Source organism: Ambystoma mexicanum, chromosome 6p (genome assembly GCF_040938575.1).
Source record: "Ambystoma mexicanum isolate Mex_15411 chromosome 6p, UKY_AmexF1_1, whole genome shotgun sequence".
NCBI lineage: Eukaryota > Metazoa > Chordata > Amphibia > Caudata > Ambystomatidae > Ambystoma > Ambystoma mexicanum.
The window spans coordinates 942,695,692-942,713,989 of record NC_090935.1 but is presented as its reverse complement, the minus strand read 5'-3'; the positions used below and the strand labels follow the sequence as shown (position 1 = coordinate 942,713,989).

The window sequence follows — 18,298 nt, the reverse complement described above, 5'->3', positions numbered from 1 at the left end:
ACATGGATGTTATTCCGTTCTTAAGTAGAACTCTCAAATAGATGGTGTTTCTTTCAAGATCATGCATAAACTTGTGGTGCTCCGCCATGCCAAGCAATGAACGGAGTGGCTTCTTCTTAAGCTCGGGCAGCATCTAATGGTGTTCACCAAGCCCTTCCTCGGCTCCACAACTCATTCGGAAAAAACATGGCCCAGGTGTTCGATCTGCTTTTTGCGCAACCAACACTACCCTTTGCTAAGGCCATAACATGGTCTCCATTAATGGACAACACCTTTTACAAACAACCTTGAGGCTTCCCCTATTGTGCACCAAAAACCAGTACATCACGCTGGAAGTAAACCGTGCAAACCTCTCTGTTGAACGGGTGATACATGATGCATTGAAAAACACAAGATGCCATCAATAATCCAAATGGCATTCGAATAAACTGGTATAAAACGTTGGGTGTGACGAATGCCCCTAGGGTTCTCAATGCAGGTTGCAAGCAGATCTGAATATATGGCAATATCAAATCATATGTTGAGAATATATTAGCCTTGTTAACATCTCATTTAAGTTAGCAGAGGGTGACAGGTATGATGCAGCTGTTGGACACCCTTAAACCCAAACACAAAAGTAATCGGTCTACCAGTTTCCTTACAACACCAGTGGGCGAGGGGCTAGATGAACCACTTCAGATGACTATCCTTTCAATGATGCCTTCCTTTTCTAGTTTGTGTAATGCATGTGACATTCAGTCTCAAGTTAAATGGGATTCTTCTGACTGGTTTGGCATTTTTCCCTGAAGCCATTTTGTGGGTAGAGACCTTGAGACAGCATACTCACTTTCCAAATACATCCAGATTATTTTTGTATTATTCTGTATTATTTGGTTAATAATAACCTTTAACAAAAGTACAAAAAAAGAAAACGAAAATTACAATATCACAATTTCATAAAATGCTAAATTACAAATGTTTCTTTTTTTGTATTTTTGAATTTGTAATGCACACTGGACAGACTGAACTGTATAACGGCGCAGCTTGTGGGATGTTTTTACCCATGCATCCAAGCCCTACTTTAAAACTGTGCAGTACTGGCATGGAAAACATCATGATGGCCAGAACTCCCCAGAGAGTGCATAGGGAAAACATGAAGAATAGGCTGCCACCCATTTTTGCCTATGTTGTGAGCACAGGAGGGCACTGCCTAAAACCACCATTGGGCTACACACACAGTAGCCGGAAACCATTGGGAATGGCAATGCTGATTGCCAAAAAGCAACTCAGAACTGTGGGGAATTCATTTTCTTAATCCCAAAAATGGTTGCAATACCGGTACTCACCACTATCAGAAAGCCGGCGTTTTAAAACCACCAGACTTTTGTGTAAAACTGAACAAATGAAACAAAACCAAGCCAAGGAAAGACTTGCTAAGAGGTGGAAGAATGTAAAACTATATTCTGAAATGACTTGAAGGAAGTAATTATTTATTGTATAGGTAAAAATTGTAAGTTTGATTTAAACTGGGAACTAAAGTGACATTTAGCTGAATTCTCCCTGACAACTACCCCCGACAGGAGAAACCTGCTCAGCCACTCTTCCCAGGCCTAGCTGCATCCTGCTTCCACACCAAAAGGAGTTGACACCTCTCTGATTAGATTAGGGGTGGAGCACCTGGGAACTGGAAGGGACAGAACAATGCAACTTCCTTGACTCAGGCAAATGTTATATTTGGGGCGTCGTAAAATAGCTTCCTCTTGGGAGAAACTGGGGGGCAGCTGTGCCTCTGTGAACAAGCTGGCTTGGGGGAAGTGGATAAACCAATTATTCCACCATGTGATGTGGGAAGCCACACCCCTTTTTGACCAGGGCATAATTTTAAAAAGATGGATAATTCATAGTACGGACTTGTCAGAATTACATAAGTAATATCATTATTCTTGTGATTTTTCTGTGCACATTTTAAGAGGTGTTAGGACCCTGTGGTATGTTCCTGGGGATAGTAGCGGAAAAAAGGTTGTTACTCCAAATGTATGCATGTTAAAAATCTGACACTTTATCATCTGTAACCCATATATCCCTGGTGCACAATTGTGTAAAATCTGGAAAGGTTTAGAGGTTGTTATCTGGATGAAAAGGGGAGAATTCTGACATCAGTGGACACGACATCGTACACGACATCGTACAAAGACAGGGATCGATGGTTTGGTGCTACAGAAAATATGTTAACTGGACCTATAATATTAGAAAAATGGTACATAGATAAATATGTATTTGGGTCAGAAATAGATTTGTGTGCAAATTGACCAGGGGGGGATCCTCTAACCCATAAACAGACCTCATCATGATGACAATCCATTTCCTTCCCCCAATCATGGGAGAGGGGAGAATTGGGCCAATGACAAGTAGAGAAGGGCAGGCTTAGCTAGGCCCAGGCACACGCCCATTTTCAAAACACATAAAAAGAGACTACTGGGACAGGTAGAGAGATTCAATTCCATTTGCTGCGGAGCATGCTGACCGACTACTTCACATCCAGAGATCCAGACTTCAAATCCATCAATCTGCAGAACCTGTAGCAGAAATTAACTCCAGAATGTGTAGCAGAGAGGCCTGAATCCACCAGCTGAATCCTCTTCAGCAGGCCTCAAAACCAACCAAACTATTCAACAGCCGGGCGAGCTGTTTGAATTTTTCCCAAGAATTTTTGCAAGAACCTGTAGCAGTATCCAGAAAGCAGTGGTGTATCCGGAACCCGAGAGCACCACAAACCAGACTGTTGTGCGCAGATCTGGTGCTTGACAGACCCAGAGAGCAGAGCAGACCCAGATAGCCGGGACTTCAGAACCACCCACCGGAAGTCCCGTCCAACCTGACCAGACCGTGATGAGGCCTATTTCAAATTGTTATTGTGAGTACCTAGCAGAACTGTGCAGAACCAATCTCTTAGTTAAAATAATCTAATCCAAACTATTTTAACCTAAGTAGAACAGCCTCCTAGAAATCGTGTCATCTGTCATTTTTAAAGCTGCACAACTGTCACCTGTCAATTCTGCAGCTGCAAGCTGTCACCTGTCATTTTGAGTTTACTTTAAATCCGAAAATCTACCTTTATTAAATCGTCCGTATCTCTTGAACCGTTTGGGCTAGAAACGAGATTTAACTTTCCTCTGAAAGCTTAGAATCTAAGCTTTCCAACGGACATAGAACCGACTTCCTTATACTTTTTCCGCAATCACGATTTACACACTCGCGAAATTTACCGCGATTTGCGATTTTGGCTCAATTTCTCCACTTGTCAAAATAGCAGCTCCATTCTTTCTTTTGTTAAAATTCGTTTGCAACTTGGTAATAACTCATAGAGCATTGCTAAAGTGAGCCTGAACTAATACCAACAAGCATCTCTCACTCACCCTGAACCTCTAGAGGGAATTAAAAGCAATTTTAGCACCTTTTCACTTCCTTGCAAACCACATTAAAGTAATTTGCCTGTGTTTCAAACTCCTACCTGTTTCCTCTAAGCTTGCTGCGGGGGAACTGAATTTCGTATTGTATTTGATTGCATTCCTGAGAACTGTGTGCTCCTCTTTCCATCTCCTTCCATTTCTTACATTGCATAGGGGAGGGGGTTGAATTGCCAGAGAAAAAGTGATTATCTTATCTTTTGCTAAAATCATATCAAGTATTTCTGTACTGCATTTTATTCCTCATTGCTTTTCCCTTGAAACCATAAAAGTATTTTGCTACTTTATCCATCCTATACTAACTCCTCATTGATTGTAAAGAAGTGTGCTAGTGCCAGATTAGCCATTGTTGATCAACATCATATGTCTAAGTGTACTATCAGATATTAATTTATTATAAAGTGTGATATATATATATTGTTTAATTTTTCAAATAAACCTTTTAATTTGCAAAACAAACCTACTTCTTGGCTCAGTGGGGTCAGGGGGATTGTAAGAGGGGGGTGTTATACAAGGGTTGTCATCCAGAGTACTGAACTGGACATAAAAATACATCAATGAGGGTTTTCCTCAGCATCCCAGACTAGGCATTGACTTAGCTGTAGTGTTGATTGAATATCGCTTACAAGATGAAAATCAAAAGATAGAGGATATAGTGGGATTCATATCAAACCCCCATAATAAAGAAGGTTATCTATCTAAACAGGAAGGTCTTTAGTGCTCGGCGAAACTGAAGAAGTGAGCTCATAATCCTCAACTCAAGTGGCAGAGAATTCCACAGCTTTGGACCAAAAAGACAGAGAATCTTCTGTCGCACCATTATTTGTATACTGAGCGAGGGATAGCCAGGAGATGACCCTCACTGGAGCGTAGCTGCCTCCCATGGTGATACGGCTGAATTAGCTCTCTCAGATATAAAGGGGCAATACTGTTTACACACTTGAAAATGATACAAGCTGTATTAAACCTAATAGGGTCTTCAATTGAGAGCCAGTGTAGCTTGCGACGAAATGGAGATACATGAGCGGTTTTCCTCAACTTAAATACCAATCTGACAGCTGCATTCTGTGCTTTTTGAAGTCGCTGCAGTTGCTTGGCGGGGACACCCAGCAATTTACTGTTACAATAGTCCAGGTGGGCGCTGGTTAATGCGCCCACCACAGCCGCATGATCTTCTGTGGGTATATAGGAAAGAACTTTGCGCAGCAGTCTCAAAGCAAAGTGCACCACTTGAATCTTGGCTTCGACCTGGGCTTCACCCCAAGGTCCTCCTGCCAGAGCCCAGATTTTTTAATCTTGGATACAAACTTTAGGTTTTTGTCGAAAAGCAAAGGGATAGGCAATTTCTTTGCAGTGTTCAACAGATGCTTGGGCCCAAACAGGATAAGCTTGGTCTTGGATGCGTTAAGCTGCAAATAATTTTTTGACATCCAGCCACTTACTTCTTCCAACGATTGACCTAGTCGGTTAAATGCTTCCTCAAAGTTAGCAACTCGAATACAAATCTGGGTATCATCCACGTACGAGTGGAAATTCAACCCATAACGCTTCAGAATTTCCAGAAGGGGCCAAACATATAGATTGAAGAGCAGTGCAGGTCCTCCACAGTTTAACTTGATAAAGTCAGACAGGAACTCCTCCAGTCTCACTCGCCATTGACGATCAGTTAGAAAAGACCTAAACCAGCCTAATGCCAAATCGGAAACTCTTCCTAGTTCCTGCAACCATTCCAAAAGGATGCCATGGTTCACAGTGTCAAAGGCCGCGGACAGGTCCAACATTACCAGGAGTGAAAGTTCCCCTGGGTCCACGGCCTTTAACAATTCATCCTGTAGAACTAGGAGCAAAGTCTTGGTTCCATACTTTGGGCGGAAACCGGATTGGAACTTGTCCAATTCCAATTTGTGTTCAACAAATTCCTGCAGCTGAATTGTAACAACCTTTTAGAGGATTTTGGCTGGCCAGGGTAGCCCTGCAATGGGGCAATAGTTTTGAAGAATCTCCACATCTAGAGATTTTACAGGCTAAAAATAGAAAAGTAGAATACGAAAAAAGATAAAATAAATGTTCTTGATACTAAAAACAAAAATATACAATCCTAATCAAGATATACACAAAAAGATTTAATTGCAATTTTTTTTTTACTCTTTGACTTTTACATTTGTTACACATCAAACTCTACAAGTTTCAGTGATCTCTGAAATTCCACTACTGCAATGATATCTGAGGTTACATTGCCACCTATGCATCTTTTCCACACAAAAATCCACATCAATGAAACACAATGAATGAAAGGTGTTTAAAGGATCGGAGTCTATTCAACTGCTGTAGGGGACGTTCGAGGACCAAATATCTTAACGTTTCCATCACTTTCGGTAACCCACAAAATCTGCAAGAAACATCATGAATTCCTATCTTTTTATATTTCAGCAGAAATGTTTTCGTTGGAGTAAGATTCCATCTGAATCTGAGAAATTCACACCGTACTAGGCGGCTGGGGTAGATAGAAACAGTGCAAAGCTCCTGCCTTCTTAAGGTCTTCTGCCAGATGAGCCAGTGACAAGTAACTATGCATTTCTTCTATGGTCTGGATCCAGTCCAGATTCTCTTCGTGCTTACCTTACTAACACAACAAAACTACCTCAGGAACATTGGGATCTAACTATTTTCAATTCATTTTGATGTGACCAACTTAACAGTGGGGTGTAACCGTTCTGACAAATACACCCTCCCTGGGGCTTGCCTGGCTTTGAATTCAAAAATACTCCACCACAGCAATGCGTGCGCCACAATAATCGAATCTGCGTGAAATGACTGAATGCAAAAGTCTGACTACCAAAAGTCTGACTTTTTATTTTTCATTTTTCCGCAAATATATATGTGGGGGGAGACCCCCCACCTTACCCCTATACATTTTTTATTAACTTCAGCCCCCCACATATATATCTGCGGAAAAATGGGGGTCGGACATTTGGGGGTCAGACTTTTTGCCCTCTGTCATTTTGTCCTACTCCCAATAATCAACTAGAACAAGGTCTACCTTGAATAGTCTGATGCTTGCAAAGCCTTCATTGCATATTTTTCCATGGACTCAATCGCAAATGGCCCCTAAATCTATTATCATGGTAATCACAATCTCAGTGATGGAGACTTGTGCTTTGGGACTGTCCTCACCATCACTGACTGAGTCACCTACAGCCAAATCTACATCCTGGAGCAATAATTGATCATGTGTGTTAAGCCTATGATACAGTATGTGGCCATGTGACCCTTGTCCACCACCCTTGTGCACCAGCTACTTGTACAATATTTGAAGCGCTAGCCAGTTCCTACCGTGTGCTATATGGTAAAGACCATCTAAAAAACACTTGCCTAAAGACTGGAAGGAGTGATTCGAGATACCTCCTTTGGGAAAGTTTGAGGTTGTTCATAATTTGCGGTTTGGGGCAGGAGGTGGATTTTCGACATCACAAAAAGGACACAAATCAACACAACCTGTTATCAGTCTGATGTACAGGGCCCGAATGCCCCAAGCCTGGAACCTGGTAACTCTCAGAGTCTCAGGGAGGTTGGGCCAACCTTGTGAGGAGAGATATTTTGCTTATGGTCGCCCAGGTTTCCTGACATTATGGGGACTTTTTACTACTGTTCAATTCAGTTATATTTGTGCATTCAGCCAAAAGCCCTTGCATTAAAAAAAAGCATTGCGATAAAGATGATTAGCAAAAAAGCAGGAAATGGAAAAGAAGATGGGAGGAGAAAAAGAAAAAAGGAAGAAATGTATTTTTTTTTAATTATAACTGTGCAATGGTTTAAAGGAATGAAATAAGAAAAAAAGAATGTACGTTTCATTGGATGGCAGCATTTTCCCCGTTACCTCTTCAACAATCGTAAAAATCCTTTCACGAAAGTTTACAACACGATATTTGGTTTCCTGTTAATCTGTACCAACCTTTGTCCAGACTGAATGCATCAATATGAAGAACAAAACGAAAAAATAAAGCTCTCTCAACAAAGGGGTATAAGAACATTTTATACATAGATGAAAGAAGGTATCGCCAGACCCGCGTACTCCACAAAGCCTACAGAGTCTTTCTTCACTTGGTCTCCTGGAACTTGCCTGCTAGCCCCTACCTAGCCTGTCAAATGTTCCCAATAAATTCAAATTAAATCTCATACAAAAAGCCCCAATTCCTGGGCTAGGAAATTGCTTCATATAAAGCAGAATCCTGTCTGGTCAGGGAACATTTCATTTCATAACAGTTTATTTCTACAAAAAAGTCATAAAAGCATACATACAGTATAGCAATTCATTAAGAACAAATGGCATGATAAAAAGAAAGAAAAGAAATGGCGTCACATAACTAGATGAGAAATTCCTTAAAATATCATCAATACAAATATTGTCTTAGCAACATTAATAATTCATCAATGCCTTCTTCAATCTTAATCTTCATGCCCGCACAAAATATTTGCTGGTAGCCCAAACTACAAACACATCACTAGAATTGAGACAAATTGCTATGGCCTCATTTGTCGTCTGACAGCCTCGAGCCAGAAACAATGGCTTTAAATATTGTTTCCTCAACGGTAATGTGACTGGGCATATCATTAAGAGATGGACTGTATCTTCATTCAAGCTGTCCAGCACACCGAAGGTACCTTACAGTTCCATTTATGTCTTAGGCTCCAAAAGCACAACGTAATAAATAGGTATCTTTCAAATTCCGGGTTAAGATAGTTAAGATACTCCTCATAACCCTCTTTCACCTTTATGCTACAGTAACGTGACAAGACCATTGAGCCAGCAATCTTAGAAGAGTTATCGCGCTGGGCAGTCTTTATCACAGTCTTCGAAGAGATGGATGTAACACATGGCTAGGACCGGTACTGCATGACCCGGGTCACCCAGCAATTTCTGGATACGGGCAGCCCATGCCATTTGATGATCCCCATGCTTGTGTAATAACATCCATCAGTGCTTCTCTGTATTTAGGCGGGGATTCATTTGAACACAACCAGACCCAATAGTACACTGGACGAAGCTGACAAATGGGCTCAATGGCCTACCTGCCTGTTTCTAAGAGTAATGGTAAGCTGGGCGTGGAAAGTGGTCATCACAGAATAGTTTTGAGATACTTATTCTCAATGGTCGGAAAAGGCGGGATTTAGATCTGGGATCTGGCATATGAAGTAAAGCGTTTCACACACTGGGCTATCTTCTGAGCCAGCACGGTAAGCATTCCCACTTGAGTTATTGCGCGTGATCAATCTATTCCCGATGCAAGGTGAAAGCGTTAGCGAGCACTATGGATCAAATCAAGCCTTTGTTATCAACAGTAGTAAGGGAGCGCCCCTCGGCAGCACGCTGTATAGGATTGTGCAGTGTGTCATTTATGATTTATCCAAATGTGCACCGACTTCTTTCTATCAGGCAGTTGGTGGTGGGGGGTTGGCTTGTTCACTCCCATGAAGGTGGTTCTGGTTGTCGGGTGGATGTACATTTGTTAGGGTATAAGGTAACCTCTTTCATCCGGGTCTCACAAGCCTCCATGGCAAACCTCCGAAGGGTAGGAACCGGGTGTGCCCCAGTATGCAAGTCCAACCCCTTACCCCCTGGCCAAAAGCACCCTGGACCAGACGTTGATACTCAGACAAGCATGCACTGCTCGCCCTAGTCAATATATCGAGACTGCTGAGATTACAGCAAGCATTTTTTTAAAAGACAAGACCACCAAGATGTAGCCACGGAGAAAGCAGAGACGGTGGCGCTATCGAGAAAGCAGAGACGGTGGCGCCACTGAGAAAGCAGAGACGATGGTGCTGGCGCCACCGAGAAAGCAGAGACGATGGTGCCACCGAGAAAGCAGAGATGGTGGCGCCACCGAGAAAGCGGAGACGATGGAGATGGCGCAACCGAGAAAGCGGAGACGGTGGTGCCGCCACATAGAAAGCAGAGACGATGGCACTGCCACAGAGAAAGCGGAGACGATGGCACCGCCACAGAGAAAGCAGAGGCGATGGCATTGCAACAGAGAAAGCAGAGACAATGACCCACTGGGCTAACATTTTTCTTTTCGTAAGGCACCATTTGGAAACCAATTAATAAAATATCAACTGCACACAGGTTACACACCTGTATTTTTACAAACTAAGATGCCTGAGCTACCGTAGCAGTAGGACCCAGAAGGACTGCATTTTCTAAGACAGCGTGGTAGGCAAAATCTGTGAGTTTTTCCAGAGCGGCAAAACACAGAGCTTTCCTCTGCCACCGGAACGGAATTTGTGGTGACGATTGGACCACACGACCATACAGCCGGAGACATTGGCAATTGGTCTAACACTCCGGATTTAGGAGGGAGTACAGGTCGATTTTGATGTCTATAAGTAGCCTCCGTGGGCACAGAACAGAGTACTCGACCCGTGTAGGGATAAATTATGATTGCAGTGAAGTAATTTTGGTCCGTCATCTGGGCATAGACTAGACTCACGCAGGGACACTCCGACAGACGTGTCCAAACTGGTGAGGTGAAGAAGAAACAGGATTCACCTGCAACCAACTTCTGTCAGGAAAAGTGTTTGAGTAGACACTGTGTTAAAATATAGGAAGGAATGAAAACTTGTCTCTGTTAAATAGGAAATGGTGGATGTTCGAATGGTGTTTCCCCAGAAGAATTTCCAAATGCATTTATAATGAGTATGAAAGGAATGAAACATGTTGGGTGAGAGAGTACAAGTGGAAGTAAGTTGTATGAAGTTTATAGATGTGTATACATGAACGCAATTGCTGTGTAATGTACACCGTACATTGTTTTATTTTAGTTTCAAAATTGCTTGTTCTGCACTATTGTTGGGAATATCCACCGTAAGAAGAAAGAAAAGTGTCTTTTAGTAATCATGCTTTAATGAATTTGACATGTGTTGAATAAGAGCTAATACAATTCATTTGACAATGGATGGAGTCTGACAGAGCGATTGGTGTGTCACTGGGATTACCTTACTAAGAAATGGTATAAAACCATAGGAACATTGCTATTTGTTTTGCTTTCCTACACACTAACTCACAGCTGATGGAGGTGGGGCAATGATATGTATGGAGCCTCGAGCAGGGGCATCATCATTAAGAAATGTCAGGGCTCTACTCAAAGCCCTCAACGCTACGTCATTGTGTTCTAGTGTGGGGAGGGTGCCTCACAACAGCCTACTTGTATGCCAGGCTTATTGTCTTCCGCAGAGGAAGTGAACACAGAACTCTCGGAAACCAGAAGTTCCAAGAGCACACAGGAGTGCAAGCTTTCAAAAACATGGGTGATCGCCAGGCATGAGATGCACAAGGTCACACCACAATCTCGTTCAAGAGGTGCTCATCACTCCTGTTTTTCTATTCCAGGACTTCAGGTTGTGCCTTTCCCATATTCATGGATTAACTGCTCACTTCTGACAAGGAGAGGGGGTGTGGGGCGGTCATCCTACATTTGGCAAGTTCAATTCCCAGCAGGGCTCACACAGCTGAGAAAGCGAATACCATTACATTGAGTACTAAGAACAGCTAATATTAAAGTACAGCTCCTAGGAGCGGGAGGAATCGGATATATCGCTATGTATTTTTATTGTTGTCAACAATGCCTTTAACAAAACACACAGATGAGAACGTCCATAAAATATCAATACATTATAGAAAAAAAAAAGATATTCAAATAATATTTAGACAAAAAAGGATGACTTCACAACCATTAAATACATAAAGGTTAAAACATTGCTCATCAAAAATGGCCCTTTAAAACACGTAAAACCAAACAAACTGTTCCCTACCCTTAGTAATGGTTACTCTGGGCTCCCCCAACGAGGCCGAGTAGGAAACCTTCAGTATCGCTTTGCAATTAAAGCTTTGAGTAAATCCTACTACAGTTGAATCTAATATTTAAGCATACAACAACAACTTCATATCCGTAGACAGCAAACACATTAAGAACACTGTGAAACATAATTACCCTTTAAAACATAGAGGTCAAACAAACTATTCCCTGCATAAAATGACAGCAACTCAAGTAAACCCCAGTAAAGTCCTCAAAACAGCCTTTGTTGTTCCTTCTAAATGAACGACTCTTAACAAATCCCGCTACAGCGAAGGCTGTGCTGGTGGTATGCCCTGATAACGACTCGGGCCAGAGCTCACAGCACACACACCATGAGCTTTATAAAGAAACGCCCTAAAGTACAATAACCGATTTGTTATTAGCGCTGGGCAAGACCTAATCAGGTGTTCAAGATCTTCCCACAGAAGCGACAATTACCCAAAGAAACCTCACACTGACCATAACAAATCCGTCAGTATCTCTGTAGTCCGCAACATGTACCATAAAAAGGTCCTCCTCACCCTGCGTTTCAGATAAATTGACAAATAGGGCCCAAGCATCCCCCGACTCTTATGTTCCTTGTTCAAATGTTTTAAAGAGTCATAGGAGCGCATGCACTCATCAATTTCAATCCAGTCTAGCCGGTAGAGGGCTATTTTCACCCTAGTTGGGTTTCTCTCAAGATCGTCCTTAGCGAGACCCAGCTGAGCCAGGGTCTTCTGACAAAAGTCAAAGATTTCATTTAAAAGGGGGGGGGGCTTTTACTCAACATTGCAGACGGCAGATGTTGATACTTTGTCATGCAATAATCGAATCCTCCATATTGCTGGAGAACTCAACGAACGAATGTCCAATTCATATTGAATAATGGTTAGAGGAACGGACTACTGCAAATGTAGGACTTGTTTCCAAATAAAGCTTTCTATACAAGGAATTGAAGCAATGGTCCAAAACAGATGGATTTCACAATCTTACAGTAGTTTAGGTACAAAGCTCCCATCATAGAATCTAAATGATGGTAAAAACTAGAACCTACTATATTTTAAGTCCACCCTTAACAGTCGGTTTGTTAAACCAGTGGAACAAGCCTTCGGCCACACTCTAATCTGTACTTGGCGTGGTCTAAAAGCAATTGGGAACCCCAAATAGATAAAACTATCTACCCGCTCCAAGGGTTGGTCTTCAACCCTCCATCAGACGGCCGGTGATTTCTTTCTCCATGAAAAGTGCATCATTTTGGTTTTCTTAGAGTTGATTTTTAATGAGTGACCTTTCACAAAGAGCTGAAATGAATGATCAACCAGTATTGTGAAAATCTTGCCCTTTCCAATCCCCCCCTTCCATGCTTTTTTCCCTTCCCCCCCTCTCCCATGCACTTGCGCGTTCCCAATGTCACTGGGCCTAGTAAGATCGCTGTTTTTGTTTCTCCCCCGTTCCCCTCCCTTGCCTTGTCGCGCTCTGAAACCCTTGTGTACAAGCGCGATAGAAATAAAATATCATATCCAACTGGTTTTGAAGACCAATGTCTGTGGTGTCAATTAATAAAAAGTCATTGGCATAACTTGGGTGGGTCACTCTCAAGTCATTCCGCTTCGGAGGGGCACGGACGTAAATAGTCCCCCACATCGGACATGTGAAGGGCCAATATGCCCCCTGTCTGGCTCCCCTAGACGCAGCAACAGATCCTGAATCACGGACTCTTCATGGGGAGCAATCAGAAGACGAAGGAGACCATCCGGAATCCCCCAGACTAGACTTCTAGGAACCCCATCAAATGCAGCAGCTAAATCGATGGTGCCGATGAAAAGAGAGTGATAGGTTTTTACCCAGAGAAGGGATGGCACAGATCTTCACACACAGTAATCCTATGCTTAGAAAGCCCGCCTGCCATTTCTTAAGAACTCCGACCGCACTAGCTCATGTCTGTAGCAAAAAAAATCACTACATAAAACTTATTTTAGTTTTTCCCAGGACCACAAGTCCCAGAATGCAGGGGAAACTCGACTAGGTGATACTATGTTTCAGGGAATGGGCTGTGCGTATTCTCCAGCGCTAAACGGTCACCTCAGGGCTGGTCCGAAGCCACCTGAGCGGGTATCAAGGTGGAGGCGGCCCCTGCATCGGGGAAACGCAGCGAAACACAGGCCTTCCTGGGAGTACGCAGCACACCCAGGGCAAGCACGGGCAGGACGGGGAGCAGACACACAGCAAAACATCAGACACACAGCAGCACCCCGAGTGTGGCGAGGCATGCACGCGTCCCAGGCAGCGCAGAAATGCACCAGCAAGAGGATGGGCAGTAGTGCCACGCAGAATGCACAGTCGGGCATATACCGTATCAGAAGGGGTGGAGGGGGGGTCGGATTAGACCCCCGTGGCGGGGAGGAGGGCACAATGCTGAGGCAAGAAGGTAGGCGGGTGGGTAGCGGTGACGAGTGTGGAAAACGGAGGTGGCAGATAAACAGCGGTGTGTGCCAGGGGTCAGCCGGGAGCTAGGTGGCATACAGCAGGCCAAGTACAGAAGAAAGGGGGAATGGGTCCAGGGTTATACCATCCAATAGGAGTGGAGTAGACAGTGTGTGGGACAGGCAAAGGTGAGGCCAGCACAGGGGCTGAGGTGAATTGGTAGAAACAGCAGACAGTGACGAGTCAGGCAGGACCAGGCGTGTAGCAGCAGCGGCAGGTAGACACTACAAGTTTGCGCGCGCACACACACACACACACCACAGCCCGGTGCACCTACTTTAGAGGGTCCCGGTTGCGTCGCTCTGGAGCAGTGAGTCGGGCCGTGGCGAGCGGTGCTGCAGACGGCGAGGGCTGAGAGGGAAAGTCGTGCTCCTCCTGTGCGGGCGCCGGTGGGCGGGTGGGTGTGTGCTGGGAGGAGCTGGGCCCGCCTGCAGCTGCTGCCGGTGGGCTGGGGTGGCACTGCGCCCTTCGCAGAGCCCCGGAGGGCCACCTCTCGCACAAGGCACCGACCAGAGCGCCCCTCACACTGCCCGCGAGGACCAGGCGCCCCTCGCACTGCCCACGAGGACCTGGCGCCCCTCGCACAGCCCGCGAGGACCTGGCGCCCCTCGCACAGCCCGCGAGGACCTGGCGCCCCTCGCACAGCCCGCGAGGACCAGGCGCCCCTCGCACTGCCCGCGAGGACCAGGCGCCCCTCGCACTGCCCGCGAGGACCAGGCGCCCCTCGCACAGCGCGCGAGGACCAGGCGCCCCTCGCACAGCGCGCGAGGACCAGGCGCCCCTCGCACAGCGCGCGAGGACCAGGCGCCCCTCGCACAGCGCGCGAGGACCAGGCGCCCCTCACACAGCGCGCGAGGACCAGGCGCCCCTTATCCCACTGCACCAGTTTGAGGCCAAGGATTATATATATTTTTTTAGAATATGTACTATCAATTACATAATGATGACCAATCTAGCTCTCGCTGGGCACATTTGCGATGTTTGGTGCCAGGGGGTACCTTTTTTATTATTCCCAACGGGGGGAGGGCGTGGGGATTGGGGAGTGTGGGCCGCAAGAAGCCAGGACATCTGACTGATGGGGATTGCCCGGTGACAGGTGCTGGGCTGGACGTGTCAGAAAGGAAAGCGCTAGTATTTGCGCGGTTTGTTCTTGTCCCGACAACAAACTGAAGTGTTTTAGGTCAGCGAAGTACGAACGTGTCCATGAAACGAATGAATTATCCAAGCACAGTTTGGGGCAAGTGGACGGGGCTGACGCCTTGAGGCCCACCGTTGGGCTCTCGGAGATATTTACACTTTAAAAGAACCTTTGATGCCTATGATATTATTGACCAAGTTTCATTTTGGGAAACGCGCGTTACTGGTTCCGAAACACCTGATCTGGTTTGTGCTACTTTTTTTGTACAGCTTAAAATTGAATGAGATGTAGTTCCTTCTTTTTAGTGTAGGCGTTAATTTTATGCATGTTTATTTAGAACATTTGTGATGTTAATGTTCTTGATTTCAAGCAAAAATAGTTTGTATTGTTAAGGTTCAATTTATTTTTAACCAATAATCAAAAAAAACAATTTGGACAACGCTCACTGGAATGTGGTTTCTAGATAAAGGCACCCGAGTTTTACCTTCTAAGTTTGCTAATGAAATAAGGCATTTTAGTACAACTGTTTGGATCCTGTGGCTGTGCTGTCCAGAGGCCTTGGCTGCACCCCTATGTAGGGACTGTTGTGTTGAGAAGCTTTGTTCAGACATGGGCGCCTAAGAGGAGAGGTCGAAGTGACCAGTACCCAACGGGAGTTGAGTTCCACCACTATTAATATTTAGTTGGTAATAACACTACTTTTTTTTTTTTACAACCATCGTCTCGGGAGGATAGCTCAGGGGAAACGTGCTCGCCTTGGAAGCAAGACAGGTTCGATCCCGCGGCCCGCGCTGTGACACTCTTGGGTATTATCATATCACTGTTTCAGAACTCCTTTTTTCGGCAAAGTATATCTTTTAATGTTTTACTGCCTAGGCTATTTAACGCTAATAACTTCATTTCAGTCCCCGCAGAGTTCTAAAGCAAACTAAAGTGTAAACCCCTGTTTAGTGCAGCTCTCCAACTCGTGTGGGGGTGCGGAATTGGCCTCAGGTACAGATCTCGGGAGGATAGCTCAGGGTCAACACGCTCGCCTTGGAAGCAAGACGACGCAAGCGCGTTATAAATAACCAATCATAATGCTGACCGGTTAATGCATGCATTGCTTCCTGCTCCAACATGTCTCTCCCCGCCCTACTTGAGTCATAGTTCCACCACTTTTTGTTACAATTGTACCTTTCTCTAAGAGGTGATTTTGTATGTTGCACTGCTCGGGCCCGCTGCGTGTACGCTCTTGGGGGAAGAGCTATACAGGTTCTGCAGCTTTGCTTGCAAACAACTGGTAGCATTTAGGCCCCCCTAATTATACACGCGCGGCTTCCTCCCCAGGGCTTCCTGGGCCCGTGGCTTCTTTCGCAGACAGACTGTTAGGCGAAACGGACTGGATTCGTGCTTTCCCTGCCTCTGCCGGCCTTCCAGCACCAGGAGAGGGCCTTCTGACAAGGTCTCGGATGGAGGACCGTAAACTGGGCTCTGGAAAGACTAAAGGGCGTGTATGAAGCATTTGTGTACATTGCGCAGAGCTTTCAAATTCTCCCATCGTGCTCCATCAGCTCACCTACACCATTGTTGGCATTCTCTTTAATTGTATTTGTATGCCCCCCCAGTCCCCCATTAAACAGCAAGGAAGGATTACTTTTTAACCTTTGTCTCACCATATGCTTAGGACTACAACTCCCATCTGCCCTAGCCTATATAGTCAATGGTGAGAAATGGGAGCAGTGGCCCATCACTGCGAAGACCCTGTGAAACCAGCTCTACTGTGACAAGAACACACAGACCAAGAAGAAAACAAACCCACGACTACATACTCAACCCGAGAAGATGGAGTAATGAGGCTCAAGCCTCGGTATCCAAAAATCACCGCTGATGGATAAAAATGTATCAGCAAGAAGAAGAACAAGTGCCGGGAGCAGTGGGACAAAACACTTGGAAAGCCCCAGGTGGCAGATCGCTGCATTAAGGTAAACGAGTATCAGGATGAAAACGGACAGGGCACGTCTCACTCATGGGATGGATGAGGTAGCTTGAGAGCTCTTCTTGTCTAAAGTCAGGGTCTCGCTTCCACCCTCTGGTATTGGCATGCAAAACTGAATGAATAAATGGATAGCCGAGGGCGCCCCCAAGCACAGCACAAATCAAGCTTCTCCAAGCGGTGGTGAACGCCATACAGTACCTGACGTGATGCATGCAAGAAAATCCATCATTTGGTACTGGGAGGAGTTGCGGAAAGCAGGAGAGAATTCAGGGTACGGTACCATTCATTGCAGTCCCAGAGGGCACGGTTCTTCCAGAATTATTGGAGGGCTGGAGCCCTAATTATTATGGGAGGGGCCCAACTCAAATGGCCAAATGTGAAAACAACGTTGTGAAAACAGGAGAGGGTCAAAGGGATGCTGGACAGACAATTGCTTGTAATCCAATGAATTTGGAGGTGACGACGTTGGAATCCTCCTTCCTCCTCCCCGGGTAATGGGCAGGGGTTGTTCAGAGCCCACAAAGCCGGGTGTTTAGCCCAAGAAAAACGTAAGGGGGTGGGGAGCCAGCCAAACACAAGAAGAAGCCCGCGAATGGGCAACAAAGAAGATAAGAGTGGCTCAGCCGCTGGCAGCACCAACTAACATCGGACAAACAAGGTCAGGAGTAGTTTTTTCGTGGAGAAACAGTGCGTGCGCCAGGGGACCGCCATTAGGAGCAGGATCCTCCAGACCAGAATCCAACTTATGAGGAAGGGCTAGCGTGGAAGAGCACCAGCAAGGCGGAATAGGCCAGCATGCGGTGCGTGTGCCTGGAGGCTGCCACAGCTGCCGGGAGGAGCACTCGAGAAAGGGAGCCGCGCAGTGAGTCCAAGGGGAAGAAGGGGTACTTCCATCTCTGCGGCACCGTGGGCTCACGGCCGTAAGCTGTACCCCAGCTCGAGGAGCAGCTAAGATCACAGCTGGGGGGGTGTTCGGGCAACAGCAAAATTGTACAGACCGACAAATATAACGGGCCACAGAGATGAACACGTGGAGTCTGTTAAGCAATTTCAGAGTAGTGAGCAAGAGCGGCCATCGGCGGTGAAACCTTTAAACAGCAGCTGTCTGAGCTGTGCGTGTGCCGGTTAGGCTGCCGCAAATTGGGGACACCAGTCGGGACACTCAAATTGCACAGCGACAAAGCAGGTGTTTCAAATACCGAAAGAAGTAAACACTCTGCAACAAGGAAGGGAACTCTCGCAAATACATCAGGCCACACAAGATGTCGACACAAGGGAGCAGCCCGGAATAGGATATGGAGCAATTTATACAAATGGCAAGCATGGCAGCAGCCAGGCACAAGGCAAACTGGCTGCAAAAGGTACCAACAGAGCTTGATGGGGAAGTAGCTGGGCCCTCAAATGACAGGTCACA

The 18,298-nt window shown here is 45.5% G+C and overlaps 1 protein-coding gene across 1 annotated transcript in view; it reads right to left on the bottom strand.

The window, feature by feature from the left end:
* Positions 1-14,150, bottom strand: part of TNFAIP8 (TNF alpha induced protein 8) — a 662,149-nt gene extending 647,999 nt beyond the window's left edge. The window contains exon 1 of the mRNA XM_069625563.1: positions 14,046-14,150. Coding sequence (XP_069481664.1) covers position 14,046 — 1 coding nt within the window. The 5' untranslated portion in view covers positions 14,047-14,150. The remainder of the gene's footprint in view (positions 1-14,045) is intronic.
* Positions 14,151-18,298: the final 4,148 nt, after the last annotated feature.